The sequence below is a fragment of the Myodes glareolus genome, chromosome 8, assembly GCF_982192425.1.
Source record: "Myodes glareolus chromosome 8, mMyoGla1.1, whole genome shotgun sequence".
In the NCBI taxonomy this organism is placed as follows: Eukaryota; Metazoa; Chordata; class Mammalia; order Rodentia; family Cricetidae; genus Myodes; species Myodes glareolus.
Window position 1 is genome coordinate 43,657,734 of NC_142033.1, and position 17,961 is coordinate 43,675,694.

Genomic DNA, 17,961 nt, shown 5'->3' on the forward strand with positions numbered 1-17,961 from the left:
ACTCTTCTTGCTTACTCTATGCATACTGACTCTCTTTACTGTTCATAGAATATTCTAAACACGCCCTTTCTCTTTTCAGGCCTCTTCTTGTTCCCCATGTCTGGACTCCTCCTCCAGACATCTGCATGATTTGCTCTGTCACTATCTGCAGATATTTGCTTAAATATCATCTTGTCACCAAGTCCCTTCTGGCCACCTGGCCTTCTCTAATTCCCCCAAGACAGCTTTATCTTTTTCATACGGCTTTAATTCAGTAAGATGCATTTATCACCCCTGGCATTTGCTTATCACCTCCCTCCCTCAACAACATAGGTCCTTCTATGCTCTGCATCTGTATTACTGTCACTTAGAATATCAACCACTGCATGGGCAGTTTTGAATGAATTCAATGCATGATTATCATGCATGTGCTTATAGAAGACTGCAGGGAGGATATGTGGCAGGGTCGGCGTGAACTGAGACATTTTTCATAAGGTGGTAAATTTTACACTGCCTCTTCTTCCATTCATATTTATACCAGAAGTTCCTCTTGAGTCTTCTTGACGACAGGCACCATCCTAGGATAGAAGGATGTAATTGTCATGAAGATAGTCAAGGGCTCTTATTGTGGAACTTAGAATCTATTTGGAAAGAGGTAAGAAAGCCAACCTATAAAACCAAGAAAAACATCTGATAGTGGCATACACTATACAGAGACCTAAATTAATGTGACTTTAAAGGAATATGTAGGGTTGACTTTAGGTCCTTCTAAAAAGTGGAGGGAAGAGGGATGGTAAGAAAGTATTCTTGTGAAGAGTAAGGGAGGCACATACAGCTTTGCAGTCAGATAGCAGGGAAGAAAGATCTGAGGTTAGACTGGAGAAGTCCTAGGAATGAGCAAGATTCAGCAGGCAAAGATGGGGAGAACCAGCCAAGAAGAAGGGGGAGGTGGAAGAGAAGCACAACCAGTGGAAAGAGCATCCTAAGCAAAGGGCAGGAGGAGCAGAACAGGCTTTCATGGCTGGGGGACTTGGAGCTTTGTTTCTCTCGGGTCCAATGCATAACTGAAGATAAGCCAGTCTCTCATGAATTCCCTGCGACCACATCTTATTGCAGTTGAGGAAAGACAACTGTTCCCTAGAAAACATATCTCCCTGGAGAAGATGTATAATTAACTGCCCACAGAGAACTGAAGTACAAGGCCCATTCTTGGAAGATTCAGATAACATGCATTTGGGCTTCTGATAGGCTTGCAGTTGGGAAGCGAACGCTACTTGGTGCATTTCACTTTTAATCTCACAGATACCCCACTCCCTTGCCTGGTTTAGATGCTGTACTCTGGCATGTGCAGGTGAAGGCACTCTGGGGTTCATGCCTTCTCTGTGCTCACTGCTGTATGCACCCAGCACCTCACTGAGGGCTCCTTTCACCGTCTTCCTCTGGCTACTTCAGTCTTCACCAATGGCTAGCTCTAATTTACAAAGCAGACTTTTATTCCTTTTATTTTTCTTTCTCTGCCGATCCCAGTGGGTGGCTTGTTTTTGGGGAGGCTGTCCTGCACTCAACTTCCTCCTCGCTCAGCTGACAGAAATGATGTACCACAGACTCAAAGACACAGCTAACGTGTTCAGATACTTTTCTCTCCCTAAGGTAATTGAGTCCCCCAAAGAATGTCTAAGTCCTTGGGAATCCTGACAGGTTGCGGAGTTTGTAACAATTGGGGAAGCTGTTATCAGTACAGCCAGAATCCCCAGAGAAGGCACTGCTGAAGCCATGTCAGAGGATTTAATTTAGGCTCCCATTTATCACGTAAATGGTGACTTATGAGCAACTGTTCAGTGTGTGCTTCATAATGGCTCACTGCTGACTGACAGCGTTCACCAAGATTGAAGCCATTTAGAGGTGATTACTTCCGAAACCACATTTGAAATCGTCATGAGGTGTACTGAGATAAACTATTTATCCAGGAGGCGACAAATGGAGGGTGAAATTTTCTTCCTCTAGCAATGCTTAGATAACACATGATGTACTTCTCTACCTCGAAGCCCTGTTACATATTCATCACCTGACACAGAAACACGAAGTTGAGAGCACCTGACAGCTAAGATTTCCATGGTAAATGAGGCTGAAAACTTCTGAATAAACAATATTATTTGCTTTAGAAGCCACCGACTTTAGGTTTTGGGTGTCCAAGATACATCCAATATTTTTCCATCACGTGGCAAAAGTAATAAAATTGCTGAGGGTGGTGAACTTTAGTAACGATGTGTGTAGTTACTGTCTTTGAAGGAGCAGCACACACAGAGGGGGTGGGGTTAGGAAAAGGCACAGCACTGGTGTACGGAGGGAGGAAGACATCTCCACACAAGCACACACTGAAAGGTAGGGTGATGGAGGCTGCCTGCCTGCCGAAAGGAAGTACCGTGAAAGTTGATCTTGATCTGAGATGCAATGCATCCCTGTGGGTGATAGCTTAAGGCTAAAGCCTCAGCAACTTTCATCTTTTTGGTAGGAATACAGACTAGGAAAAGGTAAAAAAAAGAAAAAAAACCCTTGTTGTGAAGAAAAATATGAGAAATACCAGGCAGAGTCCATGAAATAGAAACATAAATATGAAACTGCCAAAACTAACCAAGTCATTTCCATTTTCATGCTTTTCTTTCCTCATATTTAAAGAAATAAAAATAATATGCAGCTTAAAATTCACCTTTGCTGCACCCACATTGTGATAAGAAGCAAACACTGCCTATTTGGATGAAGATGGGAAAGAGGTGACTATTACCTGGAATTCCAATCCATAATTTTCTCTGCAAAATTCTCGCAGTTTGGGATACACAGTTTCTCTTAGTGCCTGCCGTTCTGCTCCTGTGTCTGTAACAGAAACGAACACGTGTCAAGTGAGTATACCAACATATATATTCCTTGGGAAATGAAGGACTAAATAAAAATATAAATGCAATCAAGATGGGGGCCCCAGTTGTCAGCTGATGTGATCTCTGTCTGCTGGGCTATTTTTACAGAGATCCATCTACTAGGCCTGTGAAAATCAGTCTAAGGGATGGACAAAGCATCAACTGCCAGCTCTGTGCAGCCAGCAAGGCTGAGACCCTAGAGCTGATTGTTCATGCCCAGGTAGGCGTTTAAACTGTACTTTTCAACATCCGTGCCGCACTGTCTTTGGAGGAAGGAGAAGGAAGCACTGTTTGATTATCAGATATCCGGGCTTAATACATCACAAGTATTTAAAAATACACAGGTTGATTGGTCTAGTTATAAATATAGAACTATCTGGACTATACTATTATTTCCTATAGTGTTTAGAAATAATTCAGTTTTTTTTATAAAGTTAAGCACAGCATTCATGCAATCAGCACAATGTTTAGGAATAATACACGATTGAAACCACTATTAGCAACTATCAGATTCCACTGTGTGAGTAAGTAGGCCAGCTGATCCACAGGATGACAGCTCCTACCCAGAACTTAGGGATGTCCCGCCGTATCACAGACAGGGATTGTTTTACAAATGCTGTATGACATAGGAGCTCTGAAATAAAATATTCTTATTCCCAGTTGTTAGAAAATCCAGAAAACAATAGAGAATCTGAAACCAGAAGAGTTGCTCAATAAGTATTATGTGTTTAATTTTAAACATTTTGGAGAGAGAGAGATTCCAAAGCTTTCTGTTTCGCATTCTGCGTTAGTGGTGACATCCTTGAGATTCTTGCTGCCAAGAATCTGTTGCTTGCTTGACTAACTGACTTCAGTAAACAGTCTTCAAGAATTAGGTTAATGTGGTATCTTATGAACAGCATATTTACTAAATGTACCTCAATCCCAGCTTCAATATGAATTACCCGCACATCTCATTTATAACAAAGATAATAAATTAAAAGAATATCCTTGTTATTCCCCAGCACATCTGCCCATGAAAACTCAGCCATATGCTGCGCTGACCTACCCTATTTTCCTACTGTTCTCCAGCCTATTTTGAGAAGCAAATAACCAATCACGGCTCTAGAATGCAGCTGTAGCCCTGCAGCATTGCAGAACCAGTGTTTACAGGAAGGCCAGAAGCAGAGGAATATAAGGTTTTCAGATAATTTGTAACCTGAGCAAACAGGGTCTTTTCCCATCTTAAAGCCAATGTGGTCCAGAGCCCAAAGGGAAAGAAATTCAGGAGGACCACACCGAGCAAACCCTGCGCTGCCACAACATTGCTGGAGGCAGCATATTAAGCTTTTGTATGATTTATGTAATCTTGGGATTGGATACCCACCGTCCCTTGACCTATTTTAAGAGCTGAAAACATTAACTGTGTAATAACGCTGATAATGGTCAATATCTCTTGAAAGTCTTCACATATTTTTAAAATCAAATCACTGAAAGGTCATTTAAAAAATGAATACTAGCTGGATGTGGTGGCCCTGCGTCTTTAACCCCTGCACTTGAGAGGTAGAGGCACTTGAGATCTCGTGAACTCAAGAGAGTATGATGTTTTCTATACAGGAAGTTCCAGGATAGCTAGGGCTACAAAGAAAGGTCTTGTCCCCAAAATACAAAAGTACTAATAAATACTACACTGCGTGGAAGTCTAGAGCTATGTTAAATAAGGATTATTGCCATGAAATTTTAAAAATTGATGTTTGATATATGACATAATTATGGTATGATATGAGGAACATAAAAACTGTCACTGTAGTTTTTATTACTTGGTGGTAAGAGTTTGATGTACAACAGCAAGGAAGAAAAGAGGAATATAACACCTATTCAGTATGATTTATTGAGTCTTTATGATGGTCTGTTAGTGTGCCAATTGATACTGTATGCATTTTCTTAAGCAATTTATAACAATAATTCCGTGGAAGGATTACATTAAGTGTGTGTTTTCCTGCTTTTAATTAGAAAAAAACCCAAATCATAGAAGTGTTAAGAAAGTGCCCTAAGTTAGGTAGTCAACCTTAGACCCAATTCAGGCAGCCTCACCAAGAATTACTTTGTGTTAACAAAAGAAATAGATACCTGTGAAAATAATCAACCGTTGAATATAGTCCATGCAATAAATTATGCTATGGTTAAAGGATGTGTTAAATAAAAAAATGTTAAGGTTAGAGACCTTGCTTACCATGAATAAGCTGGTTTTATCCTCAGTCCTTCCAAGAAAAAGAGTAAAAAAATATCAAGTCTATAGTATGACTTTCTCCTTTGGAGTTAGCAGGCCTAAAATTCAACCAGAAGGGTGTTAGTTACCCTGCAACTATCATGGCATTAGGCACAAGTGGGCTCAACTTGCTTGGCAGGTTGGTGTTATAACCCATAGGGTTTTGGTAGTGTGGTTGACCCCTTGATGACTTTTCTCTCCTAACAGTGTGCATATCTCTTTTCAGTATGGTTAAAGCTAGCTAGCAGGGAGGGACCTTTGAGTTCACTTACAGCTTGATTTCTCTGGCCTCTGTAGTGTCATTCACAATAAGGACTTACCATCTAGTTCTAGTGGGAAATCAATAGCTGTGATAACAGCCTATACTGTTTTTGGGGGAGTCTGAAGTATCACTGACCAATAACTCACTGGAAGGATCCCCACACCTGGCACTGTTTAATAGCTATAGCTTCTGGGACCAGCATCATCTATCCATGATTTTCAGGGTATCTTAAACATATATGTATGCATGTGTATAAAAACATATTATATATATTATATTTAGATTTTTTGTTTATTTGTGCATGCATATGCATGTCTGTGTGTGTGTGTGTGTGGTGTGCTGCATGCATGTATATCTATACATCATGTGTATCCTCAGTGACTACAGAAGTCAGAAGAAGACACTTGTTCTCCTGACACTGGAGGTATAAACAGTTGTGAACGATCATGTGGATGCTAAGAGCAAAAACTAGGTCCTCTGCAAAAGCAACAAATCATCTGAGGGGTGGGGCCCTCTCTCTCGCCCTGAAGTTATATTTTAAAATCAGCGTTTGAAATAGTGCAATTCCATTTGGCTGTTTCATGCGCCCTTAGTGTTGGCTACCTATACTTCCCATACAGCGTCTCCCATGTTTGTGCTCTACTATCCTCGCTCCCTTAAGACCTCCCTCTTCATTTATAGATTCCTGGTTGCTATAGGCACTCTAAGTTAAACACAGAAATCAAAAGTTTGAAGCCAAGATATGTATATGAGAACTTGAAGCTTCTGTTTTTCTAGGCCTGACTAAAAGAAAAAAATTCATTCATGGTACCTACCATAAGTCTGGTCAAAAGCCTGTGGCTAGGAAGGTCCTAGGGAAGAGTTTCTCACTGTTATCTTTCTATATGAACACGGCATCACACTGCCTTCTAAATATTTCTGTTTATCCCCACGGTTTAGGCTGCTCTCAGCCTCAGAGACACTTCTTCTTGAAGGAGAAATTAGTTAATGCAGAGATTTCTAACTGGTGAAACTGCTGAGAATAAGTGATTGTTGAGTTCTCAGCCCTTAGCAGGACATCTGTATCATTCTCTCTAAGACCAGGGAAATATCAGAAGGGGCAGAGAGAGCAGAAGACCCATCAGATAACAAGCAGATCATGAAATTCTCTTTTCTCAGTAAGACATGACTGTGGCACTCACAACCTCACAGTGCCAGTATCTGCCTTCACAAGACAGCCCATTTGGATGTGGAGAGATGTCTCAGTGGTTAAGAACACTTGTTTTTCCTGTAGAACTCCTGTGTTTGGTTCCAAGGACCCACATGGTGGCTCACAGCCATCCATAACTACATTTCCAGGGGATTCAATAACTTCTGACCTGTGTGGGCACCTTGCATATGTGTGGTACACTTATGTAATTACAGGCAACACACTCAGATAGAGAAAAAAGATTGAGTCCTTCAATATTCCATCATGGATTAGGGAAGGTCCCCTAAGATCTTATCCCTGAAGAACTTTAGGCAGTTAATGGTTGGGTGGGGCATGCGTGTGATATTCCTCAGTGCTAACCATTGATTAGTTTTCCTTGATCAAAGAAATAACCTCCCACCCATGCTCAGGAAGACGATTCTAATCAAACACAGTGGGTCATAAACAAATGAAAAAGAAGGAAGGAAACATGAGAAAAAGAAGAGGTTTGTGGGGGAAGAAGGGGAAAATGAGAAAGACCACGATCAAAGTCCATATATATGTAGTAAAATTAATTAAGAATAAAAAGTTTGTTTCCCTCTAGGATGCTCCCTTTAACAGCCAGATCCTTAGCAAGCTTTCCTGTTCTGCTCTTAAAGCTTCAATGAATCTAGTTTCCTTAACCCTGGTTACAAGTCAACAACTTCTCATTTGGACTTTGTCCATTTTCCATACTGGAATCCTCCAGTACATTCACTATAGAGTCTCCAGACTGGTCTTTTCAAATGTAGCTCAGATCACATGTCTTGGATGAAAGTCCCACTCCTGAGATTGAATACTCTCTCTTGCCCTAAGCTTATCTCCCAACACTTTTGATCATGTCGCCCCAGCACTGGACTTTCCTGCCCTTGAGTTAGATTTCTATACTGGGTCTTGATCATGCTATGTCCTGGTATACCTGGTACTGTCATCAGCTCATGACCTCTTGTGTCATTTGAGTGCCAGCTTCAAGGCTACCTCCTCAGGGAGGCATCCTTGGAGCACTGACTACAGAAGCCAATGCGTGCTCAGCAGACTTTCTTTTGTTTCTCCCCCAACTACTCCACGGTGATTATCATTATAAATCCATACATGAACCAGTACAAAATTAAGCCAATGGACACCGTGACTCTGCAATTATCCTTAGAAAGGCTTCCTTTCTGCATTACAATTCTTCTCTGGACAGATGTAAAGGCTGGAAAATGAGGAATTTTATAAAATATATGGTCAGAGTAAAAATATTTGATGTTGTCGGGTAAATGAATAAATTGAAATACTGATTTCCTTTCTGATTTGTGAGTTTCTGGTGGGATATGAATGTAATTCTATTAAGTTGTTTTAAATCCTTCTAAATATGTGAAGGAAGTGTGTGAAGGTATCTAATAGGCATTTCACATCCTTCTATCACAAAAATGACTCATATTTTCCTACATTTATATTAATATATGGTGACTGAATCTGGAAATGGAAAAGTAATTAAGATAGGATGGATTAATTATGAGGGTTGACAGATAAGCTCACTTAATTAAATAAAAAAAACCCCTGATTCACACCAACAGCAAATCTGGAGGGTTAGTAATTAAAAATATTTGAATGTCACAGGCAGGAAAAATGAACTCACAGAATCTTGTGGATCAAAATGGACCTCAAAGTTTTGATCAGAGGTAAGGTGCTTTAAGATTTATTTTTCGTATATCATCACTGGTTCCCTAGGTCACTGCTCAGCTTATCACTTCTCTGAAGAGCTGCATTTATACTGTGGCTCCAATAACTATTAGGACTTGAGAAGTCTATATAGATCCTGGGTGACTTCAGAGCTAACAGAGGCCATGTGCACTGTTTGCATTGCCCACAGGAAGTACATTAGTTGGGGAGAATTATTAAACAAATTCATGATCTTTGGAACATGTTGATTTTACCCCAACAAGAGGTGAGATCAATCCCAAGGCTTATTGAGTGCGGAAACGACCATGCTGAATGGGAGCCTCACATAGCTCCTGCCTCACCGAAACTTGAGTCTGAGGACATCAGATCAAGTCATTTTTCTAACCCCGATAGAGGTCAGACTATTTGTTCAGGACCCACCACTTATACTGGACTAGGAGTGACTTGGCTCCAATGTTTCTGGCTGGTGAGGATTCCACTACTGAGTTACCAATGCTTTCCTATTTCCAAGCTTTCTGTACATAGGCTGTTACCTAGATTCTCTCTTGTATCCTAGCTTCTTAGCTGGTGATTATTCACATAAGTTTGCATGAGCTTCCTCAAGTACTGTTTCTTCTGGATGGCTTCTGACAAATCCCCTATCACCCCAGCAATCATTGAGACCTCCTGGTGTCACTGCTAATGCGTCTTGTCGGTTTTGTACCATAGATGCCATCTGAATTTGATTCGATCCACACCCGCCCTATTTAAACCTGAAGAATCCCAAGTCTCCTATGAGTCTAAGCTGTTACCTGCTTTCTCTTTGCACCACTTTCTGACGCAGTCTATGACAACCAGAGACAAAGCTCAAGGGAAAGCAAAAGCAGAAGCTACTTTGATCATCAAAGACCTCAGCGAACACCGGTGGTCCAGAGGCTGAAGAGCGGAAAGCTTAGCAATGGGAAATGCATCTTCTGCCTGAGCTCCATCATCTGCTGCCGTTTACCATGTGTCTTCTAGATAAGTGTTCATGCCTCTTGACCCTGGGCTCTGTCCTCACACAAGGGAAACTGCTTAGGAGCTGGCTTCTATCACAACCTCTTCTGAGGCTGGCCTTTCTGAGTACCAGTTAAAGACAACATACTTTGTTACTTCTTACGCTAGTCAGACAAACATTCTTCAGGGTGCCCACAGCACTCTGCTTACCCCTGTATGACATCACATATTGATCTCTTGTAATTTACTATAATTAATATTTTTTTTTAGCTAATTCTTCCATTAAACTTTGAATTCAAAGGCAGGGAATTTCTCATTCATGTTCACATTATGGAAATTAGGGCCGATTTCAAGGCATAATCAATATTTTATAAATGACTGCACAAATAGATGCTATTATAATAAGAATGTTAAAAATTAGTTTTTTCTTGGAAATGTTAGCATAGATCAAAATCCTATGTTATTTGTAAGTAATAGTTTACATTGATAGTATTATTAATCATTTGCAAGTCCAGTTGGACAAGGAAGGAACCAGCATAGGTCAAAAGTAGTCCCTCTGAATGTGGGTACCAGTTTCATGTCTGGGGCAGACTGAGGGGCCACTGGCAGTAGCACCAGGATTTATCCCTACTGCTTGTACTGGATTTTAGGGAACTTATTCTCTTTGGATGGATACTTTGCTCAGCTTAGATATAGTAGGGAGGGCAATGGACCTTCCCCAAAGCAATGTGCTTTACCCTCTCTGAGGAATGAACGGGGTGGGTAGGGTGGGGTAATAGGTGGAGAGAATGGGAGGAGGGGAGGGAGAGGGAATTGGGATTAGTATGTAAAATGAAAAAAAGAGAATTTGTTTTCTTTTTAAAACTAAAAATAAAATAAAATAAAATAAAAAATAGGCTTTGATAAATACTACTAGAGCAAAAAGAACTTGTGACATAACAATCATCATATATCCACATTCACAGAGAAAATTCTAAAATACATAAACTATAAAAGCTAGGCTGGCAAGACAGCTCAGCCAAGATTGCTGGCCTGAACTAGGACCAACATGTAGGAAGGAAAGAACTGATTCCCCAGAGTTGATCTCTTATTGCTACACACATGTGTTGCAGGAAAAGACGCACATGTTCATTAACATTAATTTTAAAACATTTAAAGATATAAAGCAAAAGTTAAGGAATTAAAAGAAGGAAGAAGTGTTCTAATAAGAGTCTGGTAGATGACAACCTAACCACAATGGCTGACTCTTAATTGGTGAAAAAAGAAATAACCCTGAATTCCAAATCAACACGACCAGAGAAGAATTAATGTCACTCTTCTCAGAAATGTGACCTAACATTTGTAGATGCTTATGAAGCAACTGGCACTCATATAACCCAGAAGATACTCAAGGACAGCACATTCCTGTCTGGCACGCACAGATCAGTTCCCATGGTGGCCATATGCTACATCACAAACAAGTCTCATAAATTTAACAGTATTGAAAGCATGGAAAGTACATCCTCTGAGCACAATTAATTTATAAATCGTCAGTTCAAACTCTGGGAAGTTGGAAATTAAACAAAAATACTTCTATATGCCAATAAACTTCTAAATACTTGATGTTATTATCCACACATCAAAGAAGGACTCCTGAGATAAGGTCAGTGTTTTGAACTCATAATGAAATAGAAGTACACATCAAAGACTATGAAAGGCAGAGATATAATGGCTAAAAAAATAAAAATTAGAACTTTAAAATACACTGGAAATGTAAAATCCAGAACTAGGAGTGTAGGTGTACATCTTAAGAAGTACAGAAAGAAGATAAAATGAGTTCAAAGCTGAAAACATGGTAGATCAGACATAGGAGAAAGAGAAGGTGTAACACGGCTCGGAGGAAGATGTCTTAGTTAGGTTTACTATTGCTGTGAAGAAACACCATGACCAATTCAAGCTGGAGAGCAAGGGGTTTATTTGACTTATACTTTCACATTACAGTTCATAATCAAAGGACCGCAGGACAGGAACTCGAACAGGGAAGGAACCTGGAGGCAGGAGCTGATGTAGAGGTCATAGAGGGGTGCTACTTACTGTCTTGCTCCCTGTGATTTGCCAGCCTTCCTTCTTATGGAACCAAGAACCACCAGGGTGGAACTACGCATGATATGCTGGGCCCTCATTTATGTATCACTAATTCAGAAAATGACCTCTAGGCATCACAGTGCCTAAAGTCCAATTGTATAGAGGCATTTTCTCAATTGAGGTTCCTTCCTCTCTGATGATTTTTAACTTGTATCAAGTTGGCATAAAACCAACCAGCACAGAAGATGACTTTACAGTTAATTGCAAAGTTCCTGTCACTGTTTTTTTGTGAGTCAATGAGTTTCATTAGTATTGCTTACAAGAATATGAAGGATTAATCATAGGCACACTTGATAATTTATCAATGGCTACACCACCAAAGAAAATGTCTTCTCCTCAACTCCACCACCCAGCAACCATTAGCCTATAAATCCTCAGGAAGGGAAAGAACCTATGAATGATGTTGCTGATGAGTCCATTTTTACACAGGTCATATACAGGTAATCACAGTTCCTGAGAGTTCAAGAGTGCTAGATTCACCCCATGACCAGAAGACAGTGTTCTACAACATTTCACCCTTTCCTTTGGCTCTTAAATTATTTCTGCTTCCTCTCCAGTGATATTCCCTGAGCCTTGGATGGAATAATTCCAATGTCTCGGATTACTTTCTAAGACTTTGTAAGTCTATGCAGATATCCAGATCCTGTATGCTTTTCGATTACCATAATCATAATATCATCATAATGCATTCCGTATGTAACTTCTAGGCAAAGGGTGGCTTCCCCACCACAGTCCTTGTCATCATCATGAGACTGGCTGACACTTTCCTTGTAACCATTTTTCTTGTGATTGATTTTTGGGGAGTTTGGGACTATATAACTATTCTGTTGTCTATCAGTCATTCCTTGATGATCCTCATCTGATCAAAATATTAAAGTGGACAAATAATTTTCATTTCTACAATTTCTTTTATATTAACCAAACTTTAAAGTATAATGAGACACCCTCTACCATCAACTGACCTTCTTTCAGCTTATCTATCCATGCTCGTACTTGTATATATTCATATCCATGTACCCACTTCAGTAGGGATTTGAAATCAGTTACAAGAGAAAAGAAACCACAGTAACTAACCAATAAGATGACAAATATCAATTCCTGACTACTATCCAGTGGACTTGATTCTCAAAGCCATCTGATGCTGCTCTCCTATTGTGTATTAGCAATTTCGTGCAACAGCAATGCTGAGTAAGAACATTCCAAGACAGTGGAGTGAAAAAAAAACATACAACAAGCTATTCCCATAACCACATCTGGACACAGTGAAATAAGAACACCATATGAAGCACAAACACTGGGTAATACCCCTCTCTCCTGGCTGACACAGCGCCTGCCACTTAGTTCCTCTCCATTCTTCTCATCTAGTCAATAAGAACTGAAACAAGGAACCATGAAATTGTTTATTTTCTGTCCATACCGTATTTAGAGTAAACCATATTGCCTTGAGCCTTCCTCAAATAGCCGAGCACAAGCCCAGTGCCAGCACACACACCCTAATACCTCACACTGAGATGCATCTTGGTTCCATGTGATGCCTCCTTTGCTTCTTTTCAGCGAGCCCAGGACCCCAACTTTGTTTCACTACAGAAGCCTGCTGAAGGGTGTGGTTTATGCTATTGGACATGACCTTGTAGTGGCAAAACCTGGTGGATGGGTTCCTAACTGATCGGGGCATAACCTGCCTCTATCCTGGCATGGACTCGTAAGCACATAGGTAGAGCCAAGGTCCAGTGTCAGATGGTTCACAATGAGACTGCCCCAACTGAAATGGGAGGAAAATGAGCCAGAGTGAGAGTTTTGCAGATGGTCATATTTGTTTGTGAGCTGTCGCTGCTGCCCAAAGAGACACTCAGGTGTGGAGTATAAGGAGCTTTACTGAAATCAAGCATTTAAAGAATATTTGGCTACATGATCATTCTAATTTTTTTTGCTTGGTTTTTAGTGTCTCTTTTTTTACATGTATGTCTTAACAAATCATTGTGGTCTATTTAATCACTTCAGAAGTAGTTTTCACATTGTTCTTAAAAAGTTAAGACTAGATATGGCTAGCAGTTAAGGGTACTGGCTACTCTTCCAGAGGACCTGGGATCTATTCCCATCACCCACACGACAGCTCATAACTGTTGGTATTGCCAGTTCCAAGAGAGTCAATGACTTTTCCTCACTCTGCATTACAGAAAGTGTCCTCTTCCTAAGGTGGGTGGGTAAGTTTCAGGCAACCTGCAATTTGTGCAACAGTTTTGACCCATCTTCTATCTACCCAAAACTAATTGATTTTGTTGGATTTAGAACTGGAAAGAAGGCTCAGTAAAAGCTCAACAACAGGGCAGAGTGATCTGAGGCTCAATTTTAATTAACATGGCAAGTATCTTGAGCTTAATATTTGCTATTATTAATCAATAATGAATGGTTTACATTGGCTGGAATGAATAATATTAGCTGGGTGACTTTTCCACACAATAAGAAAGCACTTTAAAACCTCGACGTTGTTAATGAAGACATTGTTAACTCATTTTCTATGTAAATTCATTTTGCTACACACTATCAACACCATTGTCCAATTAAATAATTCACCCACCACCAGTTACAAAAGACTCTGAACGTGTAGATTACTTAGATATGCATTTTAAAGAAATTCACATAAAATATTGCACCAGCTAGTGGAAAGGGAATTAATTCATTTTGGCAATATGAATTCTGACATAGTAAATGTCCATATGTCATAGCTAATGCTTTTTAACAAATTAGCAAATGAGATTATATGAAACTTGGCATTCTTGTTCTTAAAAAAAATTGTTCTGAAGAAGATACAAATAGGCATTAAACTAGTTTCTATAACAACTGCTTTGGGGAACAACCATGGCTTTAATTTGTTAGATAAGATTATTAACAATTTGTTTCAGATACTTGCCACATTTAAGATACTGACCCAGCACAGGTGGGGCATGAGAAATTTGCCTCACCTTTCACAGTTAGACTGAGAAGCATCTAACGCACAGACAGTGACACAGTGTGTGTAATGCAAGAAACCACACTCCGTCAAAGTTGTTGGTTTTAACGGAGAGAGACAGATTCAAATGGGCTCAGTGAACTGGTCTCTGCTAGCTTGGCCCAATGCTTTGCTGTAGATCCCTGTATTCGCTTCCATCAGTTGCTGGATGAAGGATCCATGATGGCAATTAAGGTAATCAATAATCTGACTATAGGGGAAGGCCACTTTAGGCATCTTCTCTGCTGTTGGTTCGAGTCTTAGCTGGATATTCTATCTGAAGGGATACTTTGCTCAGCCTAGATATAGAGGGATCTTGCCTGAAGTCTTGCCTGAAGTAAAGTGTCAGAATTTGTTGACTCTCAATGGGAAACCTTACCTTTTCTGAGGGGTGGGGTGGGAGGGAGGGTGGAATGGGAGAAGGGGAGGGAGTGGGAACAGGGGTAGCTATGTAAAATGAGAAAAGACTGTATTAATGAAATCCTGTCTCGAAAAACATAAAAAAGAAAAAAAATGAACTCAATGGAAAAACTATATGGATCCTCAATAAATATTGAACTATAGGGGTTGGGGAGATGATCAGTGAGCAAGGGCACTTGTAAAAGCATAAGGATATGAGTTCAAATCTAGGGCCCCTGTATAAAAACGTCAAGCATGGCTACTTGGTGTTTGTGAGCCCAGTGTGGGAGTAGCAAAGACACAGGTGGATCCCTAGAGCTCACTGGCCGGTCAGTCAAGTGGAAACTGTGAGCTTCAGGTTCAGTGAAGGGCCGTGTCTTAAGGGAACAAGGTGGACGGCGAAAAACAAAGTACTCAGTGTCCTGCTCTGGCCTCTGCATGGGCACGTACAAAACTTAGAGCTACACACTTACATACAAGCATCTTACACAACCACTACACACCAAAAAAAAAATGCTCTTGTTGAAAAAAAAAAGCAATTTAGTGGAAACAATAAAATATTAGTCCCTGTGCCAACCCATTAACTACTGACTTGCTGCTGACTAAGTGATGATATTTTCAAATACCAGATCTCATATGTCCAGTAGGTATAGATATGAATGAAATTTGGAAATTTTTGTATGGTTGCTTTGATGGGAGCCTGGAGAAGAGCATGAATTGGGTAAAATTCTTCGTCCATTTGTGCTGTTATAACAAGATACCTTAGATGTGTTGAAATTTAGGGACAACAAAAATGAAAGTGATTATAGAAAGCTATTTAGTTTAAGAATACTGTGTGTTTGTTATGCATGTGCATACAGTCTTATACGTGTGCAGATACAGGTATGTCACAGCACCCATATGGAGGTCAGAGGACAACCTCAGCTGTCAATCCTTGTCTCCCATCTCGTTTGGGACAGGATCTCCTTGTTTACTTTATAAGCCAGGATAAGCAGCCTGTGTCCATCCAGTGCCTTCCTGTCTCTGCCTTCCACCTCCCCAGGAGCACTGAGGTTAGGGAAGCTACCACATCCAGCTTCCGTGTAGATTCTGGGAATCAGACTCGGGTCCCCATGCTTGTCTGGCAAGTGTTTTACCCATTGGACTATCTTCCAAGTTTTAGAAAGTTATTTCTCATAGTCTGAAGACCATGAGACCTGTTCTTTGTTTCACACTTAAGCTATCTTTACATGATCACATAGAAAAAGAGGTCAGAGGTGCCAAGCACTTTCTTGAAACTTTTATAAAGTCACTAATGGCTTTATGATTTATTCACTTCCTAAAGGCCCTCCCTTTTAATACTGTCATAGCAGTGATTAAGTCTCAATATGTGGATTTGGAAGCATTTAACGACCACACCAGATTCACTGGTTTTAATTCCCTGCATGGAATTTGAGAACTTCTGGGGACCTGTATGGCAGTCCATCTACTGAAATAAGACATTCGCAGGTGCGATTATGGGGAGCTTCATTAAAATTCAAAATGACCCAATACTATTTAATGATCATTAAGTCTGGCTTCAGCACCATTAAAAAAAAAAACCTGAATGCTATGTGATGATTCAGACAATTAGTCAATCAATTTTTTTTTCTCTTAGAGAAATGCCTGGGTCTGAGGAATCTGCTCTCTTTCTGTCTTCTGTCTTTTTCATGTCTTCACAAAATGCCATAAACTGCAGTAGAATGCAAGAAGTGCCCTACCCCAAACGTACATGATAATGGTGTTTTAACTTGTTTAAAATAGATTTTTAAAATTTGCATGGGAGGTATTATATATAGTTACAGTGCCTTAATTTTAGTGTTTAGGGTAAGTTTAAACACCTTATTGATATCTATGGATGTTTTTAACCCAGAAAGAGTTAATCACCTGATATGTATCATATATCGTGTAAGAACACCGGTTCAGTTTTGCACAAAAGAAAACAGCAAAAGCAAACAAAATTTTTGGTAAATCTTTCCACTCTAATGCATTTATAAATAATACATTATTAATATCAGTGTGAACTTCTAAATTCTGCTCGCAGATAAAGGTTGCAAAGGTTTTCTTTTAAGCCATCAAAAGATACTTTCACCTCACCTTCCCCAAAGTATCAATATTGAATGATATAAAAATACTTTTAGCATTTTCTTTCCAATAAAATATTCAGCACTCAATGCTTTCATGGAGCATTTTCTCTTAAAAATCCATTATGCTAAAAGTAAATATCTACATGGAGACCACTAGACTGATGTAATTAAAATGTATGTTTACAAAAAGGTAATGGAGATTACGTCAGCAATGGTGAACAGTGGCTGCTTCACTGTGGACTTTTCCTCACATAAACATACCCAGAATTAAAAAAAAAATGTTACATTTACATTTTTGATTTTTTTCCTTAATTCCAACAGTAGTTCTTGAGCCTCTTATTTTTTGTTTGGGATAATTAATCATTTTATTACAAATTATTTTAAAAGTGTAAGTATAGTAAGAAGATATAAGGTAAGAGTGAATTTGACCACATTTACTTTGCATTTTTTAGTGTGTGTGTGTGTGTGTGTGTGTGTATGTGTGTATGTATCTGTGTGTCTCTCTTTCTCTTTGTGTGTATGAGTGCATTTGTATGTGTATTTGTGTTTGCATTGGTGCAGGTGTGTGCACCTATGGAGGCTAGAGGCTCCATCTGCTGTCTTGATTGCTCTCCACTTTATTCTTTGAGACAGTGTCTCTTCTGGAACCTCGAGCTCACTGTTTCTTTGGCTAGGCTTGTTGAATTGGGCTTGGGAACCTTGTCTCTCGTACCTTCATCTCCATCAGCACTGGGGTTACAGAGTCTTACCAACATACCTGACTTTTACATGGGTGTTGGACATCTGAATTCAAGTCTTCTCACTTGCGCTTCAAGTGCTTTCCCCCCTGAACCACTCACTACCTCCCCACATTTATTTGAGTCACTGAACTCCTCTGAGATGGCCTGCTCATGAATATGCTGGTCCCCACTTTATGTTTTGGGTTGATTTCAGGACTTGGTCCCAGTTTCCCCATGCTATCTTTTATGCTTCGTATGGGGATTCCAGTGCAGCCAAAGGTACTGTTGGATGAATTTCCATGACATCAGAGTCATGCATGCCACATCTTTGCCTCTAAGACTTTTTAACTCTAGAATTACATCTTGTTGCAATAGTA

At 39.8% G+C, this 17,961-nt stretch overlaps 1 protein-coding gene across 1 annotated transcript in view; it reads right to left on the reverse strand.

The window, feature by feature from the left end:
* The window catches only part of Nwd2 (NACHT and WD repeat domain containing 2), a 155,669-nt gene that overhangs the window by 91,904 nt on the left and 45,804 nt on the right, over window positions 1–17,961 (reverse strand). The window contains exon 2 of the mRNA XM_048415085.3: window positions 2,762–2,850. Within this exon, the coding sequence (XP_048271042.3) occupies window positions 2,762–2,850 (89 nt within the window). The remainder of the gene's footprint in view (window positions 1–2,761; window positions 2,851–17,961) is intronic.